The 16,141-nt window shown below is 50.2% G+C and overlaps 1 protein-coding gene across 1 annotated transcript in view; it reads right to left on the bottom strand.

The window, feature by feature from the left end:
• Positions 1-16,141, bottom strand: part of CTSE (cathepsin E) — an 84,579-nt gene that overhangs the window by 65,191 nt on the left and 3,247 nt on the right. Inside the window, exon 2 of the mRNA XM_040421844.1 lies at positions 15,113-15,260. Coding sequence (XP_040277778.1) covers positions 15,113-15,260 — 148 coding nt within the window. The remainder of the gene's footprint in view (positions 1-15,112; positions 15,261-16,141) is intronic.

The raw sequence follows: 16,141 nt of genomic DNA, 5'->3' as shown, positions 1-16,141 counted from the left end.
CATCATGCCCATGTCAGCCATCAGCCCCCATCCATCATGCCCCTTATGTCAGCCGTCAGCACCCCATGTCAGCAGTCAGCGATCAGCCCCCCATGTCAGCACCCCATCCATCATGCCCATGTCAGCCGTCAGCACCCATCCATCATTACTCCCATGTCAGCCATCAGCCCCCCCATGTCAGCCATCATGCCCCCCATGACAGCCGTCAGCCCCCATCCATTATGCTCCCTAATGGGGGACAATGTTGGAGTCTGCGCCATCAGGGGGGGTGACATGATGAGGGACAATGTTGGAGTCGGTGGCACAGACATTTCTTTTCTTCCCCTCCAGGCTCCATGTTACAGACATGTTTGTACATTTTGTCCCCCATCTCCCCCTCTCTGTTACAATTACAATACATTTACAGTGTCAGTACCTGATATATCACTGGGGTCTGGCTGGAGTGGGGTCGGTCTGGTCCTGGCTCCAATCTCAGCTGGCCTGGCTCTGCCTTAAGGTGTCTTCTCCTGGGTCCAGACTAGAGTCCAGCAGGGTCGGCCAAGTTCCAACAGCATGCCACTGTGTTCTTCTGCTGCCAGCCTGGAGGGGCAGCTTTTACAGGCCACAGCAGCTCCGCCTCCTCTCCTCCCTCCGCCGCGGCCCCACTGACAGTCAGTGACGCCTCCTTTGGCCTGAGCCGGCACACATGTAGGCAAGAATAGGACAGCCGCAGGCCCGCTGCCCGCACTGTAAGTAAATAGTATGTAAGGCCCCCGGCCGGACTTACTGCCGAAGTGCAATTTCAATGTGTTACATCGTGGTAGGCAATTAAGAGTGCCGTATTTGTGTGAGGGGAGGCGGGGCGTTCACTATTTAAACCTGGCCCTCCTCCCCCCACTTGTCGGTTCGAACGATTTCGAATCGGCTTGTGGGTTGGTGCCAGAGAAGGGCATGCGTCACTGGAGGATCGGGGGATCGGCTGCGTCGAGCTCGTCGCTACGGTGATTAGGTAGGCAGGGTGGCTTGCACACCCGTCTCGCTATGTATAACATGTGGGGCTGCCGAGCGTGCCGCCGGTCCCCAGCTGCGCTGGAGACTGCCCGCACTCCCGATCGCTTCCGGCACCCTGAGACAGGCACCCCGATCCGCTCCAGGCCCTGCGCTAAGCACCCCCGCTCCCACATGCAGCGTCCCCCAGGCAGGCACCCCTCACCTGTGGCTCAGCAGCGACGGGTCACGACGTCCGCTCGCATACCCTGAGCATCGGTCACGCCGGCCGTCGGCTCCACGACGCAGCGTTATATATCACTCACTCCCGTATCAGAACGTTCCGCCGTAGAGGAAAACGCCGTCCGCTCACACAGGGATCTATTCATTAGCTGCAATCAGTAAGCGGAGGTTCAGCTGCAGGATCAGGGGACGGAAGCCGAAACCTATAGGCGATTAATACGCCGCGGCTTTCCCTGTACAAATAGTCGATAGCGGTGGGCACGGGATGCAATGTTCCACATGGCGGAGCGCAAATCCCTCGCAGCCGATCCTGATGCACGTTCTCCTGGTAATTACAATTAGCGAGGCTGTGAAGGTGGACATGCTTATTCATGTCTAGGAATCCGCTGCAGAATAAACTCGTCTTCTTTACTGCGCCAAACTCAGGCAAGACGAGATAAGCAGATACTCAGACATGTGCACTGTATAACAAGTTATGATTTCAATGGTTAATTCTAACCTAGAAGGGAATCACTGGCTTGCTGCGCTCCAGCAGGTCCTGGCTTGAGAGAGGGTGGGGGATGGTCGACACCTACAGGCCCATACTGGTACTGCAGTCTTGGTGCAGGGCTCCTCTGCTCAGGCACAGTGGCTAGGTACTAAGGCAGGAGTAAAAAAAAAAAAAAAAAAAAATATTTAAAAAAATTTGGAATATGTTCAAGGATCAAATATAAAGAGGGCTTCAAGGAGGGGGGCTGGCCACGTCACTTTGCGCACGCAGCCGGGCCGCCCATAAGCCCATACGGTCAGTCAGGGGGTTGGTTCGGGCGCAGTCACAATAATCCGGTGGTTAGCTAGGGAGCGGTGGCATGAGTGAAGTGTCGCCCAGCTGGCGTGCGCTCACTCACACGTCTGTCCTTGGTTATTCAGGTCCACAGGTGGTGGGCTAACTTACGATACTGTGGGGTTCGTGGCTGTCATGGCCACCAGGTGAGTCAGGGGTGGTGCATGCGGGGGCCAACCCCCTCTTTTCTCCTGCATAGGCTTTGGGGACAGGGGATGGTGGTCTATTATGTCCAGGCCTCTGGCGCATCTCTTACAGGGTAGCGCCTACAGTCGTGGCCTTTGGTGGGGGGGAAAAGGAAAAAAAAAGAAAAAATTATAATAATGGTATAGATAGGAATGTTGCTTTGCCAGGTCTGTCACGACTACAGACTCCTTATAAAGCCCTGCCACGACTGCAGGCATCAGTCTGTCACGACTACAGACCCGCTCTAAAGCCCTGCCACGACTGCAGGCAACAGTCTGTCACGACTACAGACCCGTTATAAAGCCCTGCCACGACTGCAGGCATCAGTCTGTCACGACTACAGACTCGTTATAAAGTCCTGCCACGACTGCAGGCATCAGTCTGTCACGACTACAGACCCGTTATAAAGCCCTGCCACGACTGCAGGCATCAGTCTGTCACGACTACAGACTCGTTATAAAGTCCTGCCACGACTGCAGGCATCAGTCTGTCACGACTACAGACCCGCTCTAAAGCCCTGCCACGACTGCAGGCACAAATCCGTTACGACTGCAGACTCATTATTAAGACCGGCCACGACTGCAGGCATTAGTCTCATGTCAACAGACTCATGAGGTAATACTACCACGTCTACAGGCGATGGTCCGTTACCGCTACTCTCGATGTAGGGTCCCCTCACGACTATAGGGGCTAGTCGGTCACATCCACAGACTCGGTCGCACTCCCGTTAACTACAGGCACTGGGTGGGCATCTACAGGTAGTTGCGTCACGACTACGCACGTGGGTCAGCCACGGCCTGGGAGGTCAGCCTTCACGGTCACAGGTAGGTCCAGTTAGGCTTCAGTCTCCCAGCGGGTTCCAGTCACAATAACCAGCCCCTAGGTGAGGGGGGGCACTCCCGCACCGGCGCACAATGCCAGGGAGCTGTGCGGCTCCTCACGCGGCACACGGTTCAAACCAGCGGGGGCCGGGGCCCACGGTAAAGGAAGGGCTCCCTCTGATCCGGTGCACATTGCCAGGGAGTGGCGCTGCTCCCCACGCGGTACGAGTGTCCAGCCGGCGGTGGGTCGGCCCTCCCGCACTGGTGCATTCTGCCAGGGAGCAGCGTGAGCTCCCCACGCGGCTGGGGGGTAAGGCTCCTCATCTTCAATAAAGTCTGGCACGGGCCGCCGTGCCGTTAGGTAGGCAGGGATCAGGGGAAGGAGTACTAGGCTCGGTCAGGGGGAGCAGATCATAGGCGGTGGCTGGCTTCCTGCTGCCGGCCGTACATTAGGTTCCAAGGGGGTTATTTAGGCACAAGATGTTAGTTAGTCCGTGCAGGTGATCTGCGTTATACCATGCTCTTCATGCTCGTACTCAGAGCTGTGCCCATACGGGAGCTGCTTAAGTGGTTGATAGTGAAAAAAAAAAAAAAAAAAAAAAAGTATGTGTATATATATATATATATATATATATATATATAAAAAATAAAATAATAATATATACATTTTTGAGTCTCTCACGCATGGCTTCTCCGTGTTAGTTTTACACATACAGATCTGCCATTAGAGTCTCTCATGCATGGCTTCTCCGTGTGAGTTTTACACATATGACTCCGCCATTAGTCTCTCACGCATGGCTTCTCCGTTTTAGGTTTACACATATGACTCCACCATTAGTCTCTCACGCATGGCTGCTCCGTTTTAGGTTTACACATATGACTCCGCCATTAGTCTCTCACGCATGGCTGCTCCGTTTTAGGTTTACACATATGACTCCGCCATTAGAGTCTCTCACGCATGGCTTCCCCGTTTTAGGTTACACATTTGACTCCGCCATCTGAGTCTCTCATGCATGACTTCTCCGTTTAGGTTCACACATATGTCTCCGCCATTAGAGTCTCACGCATGGCTGCTCCGTTTTAGGTTACACATATGACTCCGCCATTAGAGTCTCTCACGCATGGCTTCTCCGTTTTAGGTTTACACATAGGACTCCGCCATTAGAGTCTCTCACGCATGGCTGCTCCGTTTTAGGTTTACACATATGACTCCGCCATTAGAGTCTCTCACGCATGGCTTCTCCGTTTTAGGTTACACATTTGACTCCGCCATCTGAGTCTCTCATGCATGACTTCTCCGTTTAGGTTCACACATATGTCTCCGCCATTAGAGTCTCACGCATGGCTGCTCCGTTTTAGGTTACACATATGACTCCGCCATTAGAGTCTCTCACGCATGGCTTCTCCGTTTAGGTTCACACATATGTCTCTGCCATTAGAGTCTCTCACACATGGCTTCCCCGTTTTAGGTTACACATATGACTCCGCCATTAGAGTCTCTCACGCATGGCTTCTCCGTTTTAGGTTTACACATAAGACTCCGCCATTAGAGTCTCTCACGCATGGTTTCTCCGTTTTAGGTTACACATATGACTCCGCCATCTGAGTCTCTCACGCATGGCTTCTCCGTTTTAGTTTTACACATATGACTCCGCCATTAGAGTCCCTCACGCAGAGCTTCTCCGTTTTAGTTTTACACATATGACTCCGCCATTAGAGTCTCTCACGCATGGCTTCTCCGTTTTAGGTTTACACATAGGACTCCGCCATTAAAGTCTCTCACGCATGGCTTCTCCGTTTTAGGTTACACATATGACTCCGCCATTAGAGTCTCAAACGCATGGTTTCTCCGTTTTAGGTTACACATATGACTCCGCCATCTGAGTCTCTCACGCATGGCTTCTCCGTTTTAGGTTACACATATGACTCCGCCATTAGAGTCTCAAACGCATGGTTTCTCCGTTTTAGGTTACACATATGACTCCGCCATCTGAGTCTCTCACGCATGGCTTCTCCGTTTTAGTTTTACACATATGACTCCGCCATTAGAGTCCCTCACGCAGAGCTTCTCCGTTTTAGTTTTACACATAGGACTCCGCCATTAGAGTCTCTCACGCATGGCTTCTCCGTTTTAGGTTACACATATGACTCCGCCATTAGAGTCTCTCACGCATGGCTTCTCCGTTTTAGGTTACACATATGACTCCGCCATCTGAGTCTCTCACGCATGGCTTCTCCGTTTTAGTTTACACATATGACTCCGCCATCTGAGTCTCTCACGCATGGCTTCTCCGTTTTAGTTTTACACATATGACTCCGCCATTAGAGTCCCTCACGCAGAGCTTCTCCATTTTAGTTTTACACATATGACTCCGCCATTAGAGTCTCTCACGCATGGAGATTAAAAAAAAAAAAATAAAAAAATAAAAAAAAATTTCCTCACCAGGCCCAGCTGCGCTGGGACTAGTCTCCCATCTCACCATAGCTAAGAGACTGATGGCCAATTCCTTGGCCAGTAATACTCTGAGGGCTTACAAGACAGCTTGGCACCTGTTTCAGAGATATGAGAACACCTACCCGGCCGCTGGCCGGGGACCTATCACTCACCTATTGGGCTTTGTCAGGGTTTTTGCCACTCTCAATTAAACCTGTCCTATAGCATTGTTAACTATACATGGCAGGTATTCAGCACCATTGGTGCAGGCTACATCCGGACCTACCGTCACTCTTCTCCGCCCACCCGATCAAAGCGGCGTTGAAGGGTTTGCGCAAGATGTCTGTTGTGAAACGACATGGGCGTCAGCCATTTACCGGTAGCTTGTTCAGGCCGTGACAGACAAACTGCAGGGTAAACCGTTCGGGCCACAGGTTAGCGCTCTGGTAGAAACAGCCTTGTACCTGGCTTTCCATGGATTCCTCAGGTCAGGCGAGCTCATGGGCACCAATACGCTGGCTGGGTGCCTGCGGAAAGGTCAGCTCATCCGGCGCGGGTCCATCTATGTCCTCACCTTGGCCTCGTCCAAGACGTCACGGCCGGGGCAACCAGTGGCGGTCAGATACTTTCCCACGGACAGCAGATGGTGTCCGGTGCAGGCCTTGGAGGCTTGGCTGCGTAGTATTTAGTCCAAGCGGCATGTTCTCCCGTACTCGAACTAGTCAATGCCCGGCTAACCACCGCGGCCTTTCTTACGTACTTTCAGGTTAGTTGACAGGTCCAGGGGTCGGTCCTCGCTGGATCACAGGACATTCCTTCCGCATGGGCGCGGCAGCGGCGGCGTCCATGCATAAGGTGCCAGTACATGTCATCAAACGGTTGGGTCGTCGCAGTTCCGTGTGTTCCATACGTAATATCCCGGATCCTTATACGAAATATCATTGGCTTTCGAGTTTTGGTCTGTAGTTTCTGTTATCAAGTTTTCTAACTCCTATGCATGGTTCTTTTGGCCCCTTTAGGCTACCCTTCGATAAGCAGTTCCGGCATAACTCTGCTGCTTCTAGGTTGGGGGGGTGGAGTATAGGCGTAGGTAGGGGACCCTCTCAGCATGAGCCGATCCGAGCACAAGTGGTAGGCAATTAAGAGTGCCGTATTTGTGTGAGGGGAGGCGGGGCGTTCACTATTTAAACCTGGCCCTCCTCCCCCCACTTGTCGGTTCGAACGATTTCAACTCACCCAGGAGCCCTCCCTTCTTTCAGGTCTCATTATTGGGGTAGCCCCCTTTAGGCTACCCTTCGATAAGCAGTTCCGGCATAACTCTGCTGCTTCTAGGTTGGGGGGGTGGAGTATAGGCGTAGGTAGGGGACCCTCTCAGCATGAGCCGATCCGAGCACAAATTTAATTAATCACCTTGGTAGGTCTGGCTGGCGGCTGCTGCTACAATGGGGTGTCACCTGCCCCCACGGGGGGCGGGTGAGACCCCATTGTAGCAGCAGCCGCCAGCCAGACCTACCAAGGTGATTAATTAGTAACACAATGAAATTGCACTTCGGCAGTAAGTCGGTCCGGGCCTCCGGCGGGGGCGGGTGACACCCCATTGTAGCAGCAGCCGCCAGCCAGACCTACCAAGGTGATTAATTAGTATACACAATGATGTAATTGCACTTCGGCAGTAAGTCAGTCCGGGCCTCCGGCGGCCGGGTGACACCCCATCAGACTGGTGTCACCCGGTGCGGCCCGCACCCCCCTTGCAACGCCACTGATCTAGTGTTGATCGAGCATCGTGATGCTCGGCACATCGCAGTGTTCGGCCGAATACCGTGTGTGCTCGAGCGTGATGCTCGAGTCTTCTGCCCGCACGTTTGTTGGCTGCTACACACAGTTACATTACTTGCGCTACATCTCCTGTATAACATTTGCACATCCGTTCCCAAATAGCTGTGACATTCCCTATAATTTTTTATTAGCCCCTGGTGACAGCAGCGACATTACCTGCACTACATCTCCTGTATAAGGCCCCTTTCACATGGGTGAGTATTCCGCGCGGATGCGATGCGTGAGTTGAACGCATTGCATCCGCACTGAATCCTGACTCATTAATTTCTATAGGGCTGTGCACACGAGCGGTGATTTTCAGGCATCACTTGTGCGTTGCGTGAAAATCGCAGCATGCTCCTCTTTGTGCGTTTTCAACGTAACGCAGGCCCCATAGAAATGAATGGGGTTGCGTGAAAATCGCAAGCAAGTGCGGATGCGGTGCGATTTTCACGCAAGGTTGCTAGGAGACGATCGGGATGGGGACCCGATCATTATTATTTTCCCTTATAACATGGTTATAAGGGAAAATAATAGCATTCTGAATACAGAATGCATAGTAAAATAGCGCTGGAGGGGTTAAAAAAAAATAAAAAATTATTTAACTCACCTTAATCCACTTGCTCATGCAGCCCGGCATCTCTTCTGTCTTCATCTTAGCTGTGTGCAGGAAAAGGACCTGTGGTGACATCACTTTGGTTATCACATGATCCATCAACATGGTAAAAGATCATGTGACGGACCATGTGATGACCGGAGTGACATCACCACAGGTCCTGTTCCTGCACACAGCTAAGATGAAGACAGAAGAGATGCCGGGCTGCACGAGCAAGTGGATTAAGGTGAGTTAAATTATAATTATATATTTTTTTTTTAACCCCTCCAGCCCTATTGTACTATGCATTCTGTATTCAGAATGCTATTATTTTCCCTTATAACCATGTTATAAAGGAAAATAATACAATCTACAGAACACCGATCCCAAGCCCGAACTTCTGTGAAGAAGTTCGGGTTTGGGTACCAAACATGCGCGATTTTTCTCACGCGAGTGCAAAACACATTACAATGTTTTGCACTCGCGCAAAAAAATCGCACATGTTCCCGCAACGCACCCGCACCTTTTCCCGCAACTCCTGTGTGAAAGAGGCCTAACATTTGCACATCCTAAATATCAGTGACATTCAGTTTAATTGATTTGCGCATACAATTACAAAACTGCGCTAGTGTACCAGTTTGCAGGGCGACGCAGGACACCACTCTCAAAGTCATACCAGTGCGACCAGGTAGTCGGTTGGATTGCAGCAGATAATGCTTCCAGTCGGTTAAGCACCACCCTGTCTTCCACAAAGTCCAGTCTCAGTAGCCAAGAGTCTGGTCAACAGAATCCTCACCCTGATCCTCCTTCCTCCCACCATTGAGAGTCTTGCCAAACAAGTGATCTTTTCATTGCCATTCCTTGATTTGGGCCTCTCGCCAAGCCCGCTTGAAGAGGGACATGAGGAGATAGTGTGCACCGATGCCCAAACTCTTGAGCATCCAGAGTCACAAGAAAATGAAGATGAAGTCACAAGAAGATGATGGGGAACAGCAATTAGTGTTTCACGAGGTGGATAATGATGAGATACAGTTGTCAAGTGAGGTTGTTGTTAGGTCAACAAGTCAGGAGGATGACCAGAGTGAGGAAGTGGAAGAGGAGGTGGTGGACGATGAAATCACTGACCCAACCTGGGAAGGTGGCAAGCCGAGCGAGGACAGCAGTACAGAGGGGGAGGGATCCGCAGCACCGCAACAGGCTGGAAGAAGCAGTGGGGTGGAAAAAGGGAGAAGGCGGGCCACACCAAACAGGCCTGCAACTGTTCCCTGGAGCACCCCCTTGTGGCAATCTCCCTTGCCACGGGCTAGGTGTTCTGCAGTCTGGCGCTTTTTTGAGGAAAGTGCGGATGATAAAAGAATTGTCATTTGCAACCTGTGCCGTACCAAAATGAGCAGGGGCGTGAACACTAGCAACCTCACCACCACCAGCATGATCCGCCACATGGCATCAAAGCACCCCAATAGGTGGGTCGAACGCCTTGGTCCACAATCAGTGTCTGCGGGTCACACCACTGCCTCCTCTTCCCCTGTGTTATGTGCTGGCCAATACCCTGTCCAAGACGCAGGCCCGGATGCCTCCTGCAAGCACCATCAGCTAGCACATCCACTTCTGTGTCCCAGAGCAGCGTACAGATGTCCATACCCCAGGCCTTAGAACAAAAGCGCAAATACCCAGCCACCCACCCACAGGCCATAGCACTAAATGAGCACCTTTCCAAATTGCTGGCCCTGGAAATGTTGCCATTTAGGTTTGTGGACACTGAGGCTTTCCGCAGCCTGATGGCGCGGCGGTTCCTCGTTATTCAGTCCCCAGCCGCCACTATTTTTCCCGGTGTGCCGTCCCCGCCTTACACCAGCATTTGTCCCGTAACATGACCAACGCAGTTATTTGGAAGGTTCACTTAATGACACATGGACAAGTGCTTGTGGCCAAGGACGCTACATTTCCCTGACTGCACACTGGGTGAACATTGTGGAGGCAGGGAGAGAGTTGTACCGTGGGATGGCACAGGTGCTACAGACGCCAAGGAATGCGGGCCCTACTTCCATCAGGATTTCCGCCACTACCTACATTAGTGGCTGCAACCCCCCCCTTCTCCACCTCCTCCTCCACCTCTGAATTATGATCTTGCAGCACCAGTCAGCCGACAGCCATCAGTCAGTAGCTGGAAGCAGTGTAGCACTGCAAATGGGAAAGCGGCAACAGGCCGTGCTGAAACTAATATGTTTAGGTGACAAAACAGCATATCGCCGCAGAGCTGTGGCAGGGTATAAGGGACCACACTGAGTTGTGGCTCTCGCCACTCAACCTAGAACCAGGCATGGTTGTGTCTGATAATGGCCGGAACTTGGTGGCGGCTTTGGAGCTCGGCAAGCTCACACAGATACCATGTCTAGCCCACGTGTTCAACTTAGTGGTTCAGCAGTTTCTCAAAACCTACCCCAATTTGCCTGAGCTACTGGTGAAGGTGCGCCGCATGTGTGCCCATTTCCGAAAGTCATCTACAGCTGCCGCCGGTCTAGCAATGCTGCAGCAGCGCTTGCAATTGCCAGCTCACTGACTGTTGCACTGGAACTGAGCATGCACTGGAACTCCACGTTACACATGTTGTCCAGGCTTTGTGAGCAGCAGAGGGCAGTAGTGGAATACCAGCTGCAACATGGTCGTCGCCTTTCCAGTCCGCTTCCACTCTTCACAAGCGACGAGTGGGCATGGATGTTTGACCTCTGAGTTTTTACGCAACTTTGACGAATCAATACAGATGGTGAGCAGCGATGCTGCTATTATCAGCGCAACCATCCTAGTTCTGTGTCTACTGAAACGCTCGCTGCTCACAATGAAGGAGGACGCTTTGCATGTAGAAGAGGTGGAAATGGGGGAAGACAGTATACAGGGTTATAGCCAGACCACCCTCCGTTCGTCTTCTCAGCGCGAATTGGATGAGGAGGAGCAGGAGACGGTAGTACCCACAGCAGGTTTATTCCATCTGTTTAGCGTGAATGGGCCGAAGAGGAGGATGAGGAGCTGATGAGGACAGCGAAGTCTTGTGTGTTGGGACTCTGGCACACATGGCTGACTTTATGTTATGCTGCCTTTCCCATGACTCTCGCGTTATACGCATTTTGGTTGTTCACCCTTCTCGACCCCCCGCTACAAAGAGAACTTCTCATCTCTCATTTCTGTGGTGGAGAGGACTAGCAAAATGGTGCAATACCAGAAGGTCCGTATGGAAAAATTGCTCCAAAAATTTCCAGCTGACAACGCTGGCAGCAGAGTATGTAGTTCCTTGGACAACTGAGGAGGGGAGGAGAGGGGAACACACAGCAGTTCCAACAGAGGCAAGGCAACACTCTCCAAGGTCTGAGACAGTTTCATGACACCCCGTCAGCAACCTCACCCTAATGCGCGGCCTAGTGTCACAAGGAGAAAAAAGTTTTAGAAGAAGGTGAAGGAGTATGTAGCAGACCGTGTCAGCGTCCTCAATGATCCCTCTGTGCCTTACAACTATTGGGTGTCCAAGCTGGACATGTGGCACGAACTGGCACTCTACACCTTGGAGGTGCTGGCCTGCCCTGCCGCCAGCGTTTTGTCACAGCGGGTATTTAGTGCTGCTGGGGGCATAATAACTGATAAGCGCATCCGACTGTCAACTGAAAATGCTGACAGGTTGACTCTTATCAAAATAAACAAGGCCTGGATTGCCCCTGACTTCTCTACTCCACCAGAGGAAAGTGACTGAACATAAAGGCACTTTAAATGTGGCTTTTATAGTGTATTGAGAAAAAAAAGGGAATGCAACAGCACTCTGCAAACCAGATAAAGTACAATAGTGCCATAGTCACAAAAAAGATTATAGTACTAATGCTACGCTTATTTATAAAGTGAGATGCTTGGCAAATGCATTTTGTACAAAACCATTTGAGCCCGTCTGCCGAATGTCAAGATGATCTCTGTAAGATGGGCACCTAACACTAAATACTACCTGTTATGCGCCAAAATGGCCACCATAAAGTGCAGGAAGTGTTGGTTCAAAATGCATTTGTCAAACATATAACTTTATAAATAAGCGTAGCATTAGTACTATAATATTTTTTGTGACTATGGCATTATTGTACTTTATCTGGTTTTCAGAGTGCTGTTGCATTGTCTTTTTTTCTCTATGTTTTTAGCCATGGCAGCGTGCACCTGCGCATTGGGATGTACTGACTAACCCCCTTTTCTTTGCAGATTTATGGTGTATTGAATACACTGTATTCCCATGCACCCCTTCCACCACAAAAAAGGGTATATGGTTCAATCTTCCTTTTCTCATTCTCCTCCTCCATCATATTAACATGCTTATTAGGCTGCCCTCGCTCCTAATGTTTTAGAGGGTCAGGTCAGCAGCAGGTCCTAAACCATAATTTTTTCGATGGTCAGCTCAGCAGCAGGCCCTCGCCCATAATGTTTTAGATGGTCAGCTCAGCAGCAGACCCTAACCCCTAATGTTTTAGATCACGGGTGTCAAACACAAGGCCCGCGGGCCGAATCCGGCCCGCCAGACCTCGTCATGTGGCCCGCGCAGCGAGCGAGCTGGCGGCGGCGGCTGGGCACAGGGAGATGAGCGCTTCCATAGTGGAAGCGCTCATCTCCAGTCATCTGGACAGCGATACAGATGCCTGCCTGTGCTGCGGTAGGGGAGGGAGAGGCGTGTCCCTTTCCCTTCCTCTGATAGGCTGCAGGCACTAGGCCGGCAGCCTATCAGAGGCCGGCATAGGCGGAGCGATGACGTCATCGCGCTGCCTGAGCCATACAGCGTGGGACACAGGCCAGAAGAGGCCTGCATCGCATCACTGACATGGAGGTAAGTATGTGTTTGTTTTTTTTTGTTTTTACGATGTACAATACTTTTACTGGCGGGGGCTGTTATTACTGGCAAAGGGGGGGCTGTTATTACTGGCGGGGGCTGTTATTACTGGCAAAGGGGGGGCTGTTATTACTGGCACAGAGGGGCTGTTATTACTGGGGGCTGTTATTACTGACACAGAGGGGCTCTTATTATTGGGGGCTGTTATTACTGGCACAGAGGGGCTGTTATTACTGGGGGCTGTTATTACTGGGGGCTGCTATTACTGGCACAGGGGGGGCTGTTATTACTGGCACAGGGGGGGCTGTTATTACTGGCAAAGGGGGGGGCTGTTATTACTGGCAAAGGGGGGGGCTGTTATTACTGGCAAAGGGGGCTGTTATTACTGGCACAGAGGGGCTGTTATTACTGACACAGAGGGGCTCTTATTACTGGGGGCTGTTATTACTGGCACAGAGGGGCTGTTATTACTGGGGGCTGTTATTACTGGCACAGAGGGGCTGTTATTACTGGGGGCTGTTATTACTGGGGGCTGCTATTACTGGCACAGGGGGGGCTGTTATTACTGGCAAAGGGGGCTGTTATTACTGGCGGGGGCTATTACTGGCACAGAGGGGCTGTTATTACTGACACAGAGGGGCTGTTATTACTGGGGGCTGTTATTACTGGCACAGATGGGCTGTTATTACTGGGGGCTGTTATTACTGGCACAGAGGGGCTGTTATTACTGACACAGAGGGGCTCTTATTACTGGGGGCTGTTATTACTGGCACAGAGGGGCTCTTATTACTGGGGGCTGTTATTACTGGCACAGAGGGGCTCTTATTACTGGGGGCTGTTATTACTGGCACAGAGGGGCTGTTATTACTGGGGGCTGTTATTACTGGCACAGAGGGGCTCTTATTGCTGGGGGCTGTTATTACTGGGGGCTGCTATTACTGGCACAGGGGGGCTGCTATTACTGGCATAGGGGGCTATTATTACTGGCACAGGGGGGGGCTGTTAATACTGGCACATGATTGGGGGCACTATAGGGGCATCTACTGAGGCCACAAAGAAGGCTCTCCCTGCTCTGCTATCCCTCTGCACCTTCTCCAAATACTTATTATGAAATCTTTCTCATTAGGATAAAACACCTCATCAGCTCCACCGAGCCCCCGGCCAAAGTGTGGAAGTGGCGTCCGAGATCCCCAAGGGCCAAGCCAAGTAACTGTAAGTTTTCCGGCCCTTTGAGGGTGACCAAACTGCTGATGCAGCCCCCGATGAATTTGAGTTTGACACCCCACCCCTGTTTTAGATGGTCAGATCAGCAGCAGGCCATTGCACCTAATGTTTTAGAGGATCACCAGCAGGCCCTTGCTCCTAATGTTTTTGAGGGTCACCAGCAGGCCAGCTGTCAGGGTGTGTATGATGCCCTCCTTTATGTGTAATAAAGGGTGTATTGGAGTGCTGATTCCTTGAAATTGTTGGCAGCTCTATCACTTAGTGCATAGGCTTTATGAGTGTAGGAGTCCCACTACCTGAACAATTGTACCACAATGTGAATGAGGCACTCTTTTATGTGATATATAGGTTGTATTGGAATGCCTCTTCCTTGTAATTTTTGGCAGCAGTTGCACTTTATACACTTTATAAGTAAATATACAGGAAAGAATGTTTCCTAACAGTTTCTCCTCTAAATTTGATTTTATCTTCGGTTTTGTGCGTATTATTGTCAGTCTGTAAAATTAGCGTACTACTCGGACAACATTGTTCCCAGCAGCGACCTAGTCCCAGCAGAGTCCAAGATGCATCCAGACATCCTTCCCATGCTGTTCCCGTACCATTTTAGTAGTGTTTCCATCAATTTCTGACCTTTTCCTATGAACCAGACACCCTCCCCTCTTTAGAGCAGGAGGTGCCTAGTTTAATGCTCCGGTTCTCCCATTGACTTCCATTGTGCTCGGGTGCTCGGTAGAGCACCCGAGGATCCCAAGTGTTCGACCACCCGAGCACTTTGGTGCTCAATCAACACTAGTAATATCCACTAAATGAAGACGGTTTGCCCTAACTGCTCTTGGAAGAATACTTTACCCCTTCCTGCCCCTTAGGGTACGGCCACATGGTCAGGTTTCTGCATGCAGTTTTGGAAGCAAAAAATAGGAGTGAATTAAAAAAAGAGAAGAAGTTTTATTTGTCCTTTATACTTTCTCTGCTTTTATGATCCACTCCTGATTTTGGCTTCCAGAACTGCATGCAGAAACCTGACAATGAGGTTGTACCCTTAGTGTTAATATTTTATGTCTCTACATTAGAAAAATTGAATAAACACACACAAGGCAGTTAAAGCACATACTACAATACAAGACATACTATAAAAGATCTGGAATACATATATACATACATCAAGATAATTAACAAGGGGCTCATTGGCTGTCTCTGGGTTATTGCAGGATTGCATTAACTCAAGCCCCTTCCTTGTCCATAGATCAGAAAGACGTCCTTTTTCCTTGAGGGTTTTCCTCAATGATTTCTGTCTCTTCAGAGGTATTCTATAATGGGCGACAATATCTGTGTTAAAACACCCATTATATAAACATTCCTAGTATACAGTAAGGATGGCAGCAAGATAACACTAACATAACACTAATACATAAAAGCATATACTCTGGTCATCAGTGTCCAACCAAATCAAACCAAACCTGATCAGCCTTTACACCCTAAATGTAGCAACCCTAATGATGGACCATTCCTCTTTAAATGTACAGGCAAAGCAGAGCAAAGGAAACCTCTATAGTCAACTCTAAACCTAGGGAACTAGTTGGTGGGTAGTGATGAGCAGCAGGGGCAATATTCGAATTTGCGATATTTTGCGAATATTCGTCATTATATTATTTTCTTGATTGCGAAAATTGGCAATGTAATATGCGCGTATTGCACATGCAATACAGGCGTGGGTCACTGTTGCTACATTTTTCAAGCTGCTAGAAGTTTCCTGAGACTGGAGAAAATGGTTGGCACGGCAGAACATTACAATAGCTTTATATGCAGATAAAGTGCTCCGATATATTCACGATTGCGCAAATCGGCAATTAATGATGCGCATATTTTTGTGCAATACGTGCAACTTCACATTTTAGCAGGTCTGAGTACATATTACTGATTGGTGCACTAAGTATTGTCACACTACCTAACACCCTGCACTGGAACCTATTAGCTACACTGTATCACCATCTAAACTACACTGACTATCTCCCACTAACTATCTGTAATATATATATATACACACACTAACTAACTATCTAATGCAGTGGTGCCCAACCATTTTTCATCTGAGGGCCGCACTAGACTTGGTATAAATTTCGCGGGCCGGAACCAGGTAGCTTTGCCAGAAAGAAATGCAAACGCTGTGAGGGGGCACGTGTGAGCATTA

Source organism: Bufo bufo, chromosome 3 (genome assembly GCF_905171765.1).
Source record: "Bufo bufo chromosome 3, aBufBuf1.1, whole genome shotgun sequence".
In the NCBI taxonomy this organism is placed as follows: domain Eukaryota; kingdom Metazoa; phylum Chordata; class Amphibia; order Anura; family Bufonidae; genus Bufo; species Bufo bufo.
The sequence above is the reverse complement of the archived record's forward strand: the minus strand, read 5'-3'. Positions and strand labels throughout refer to the sequence as shown.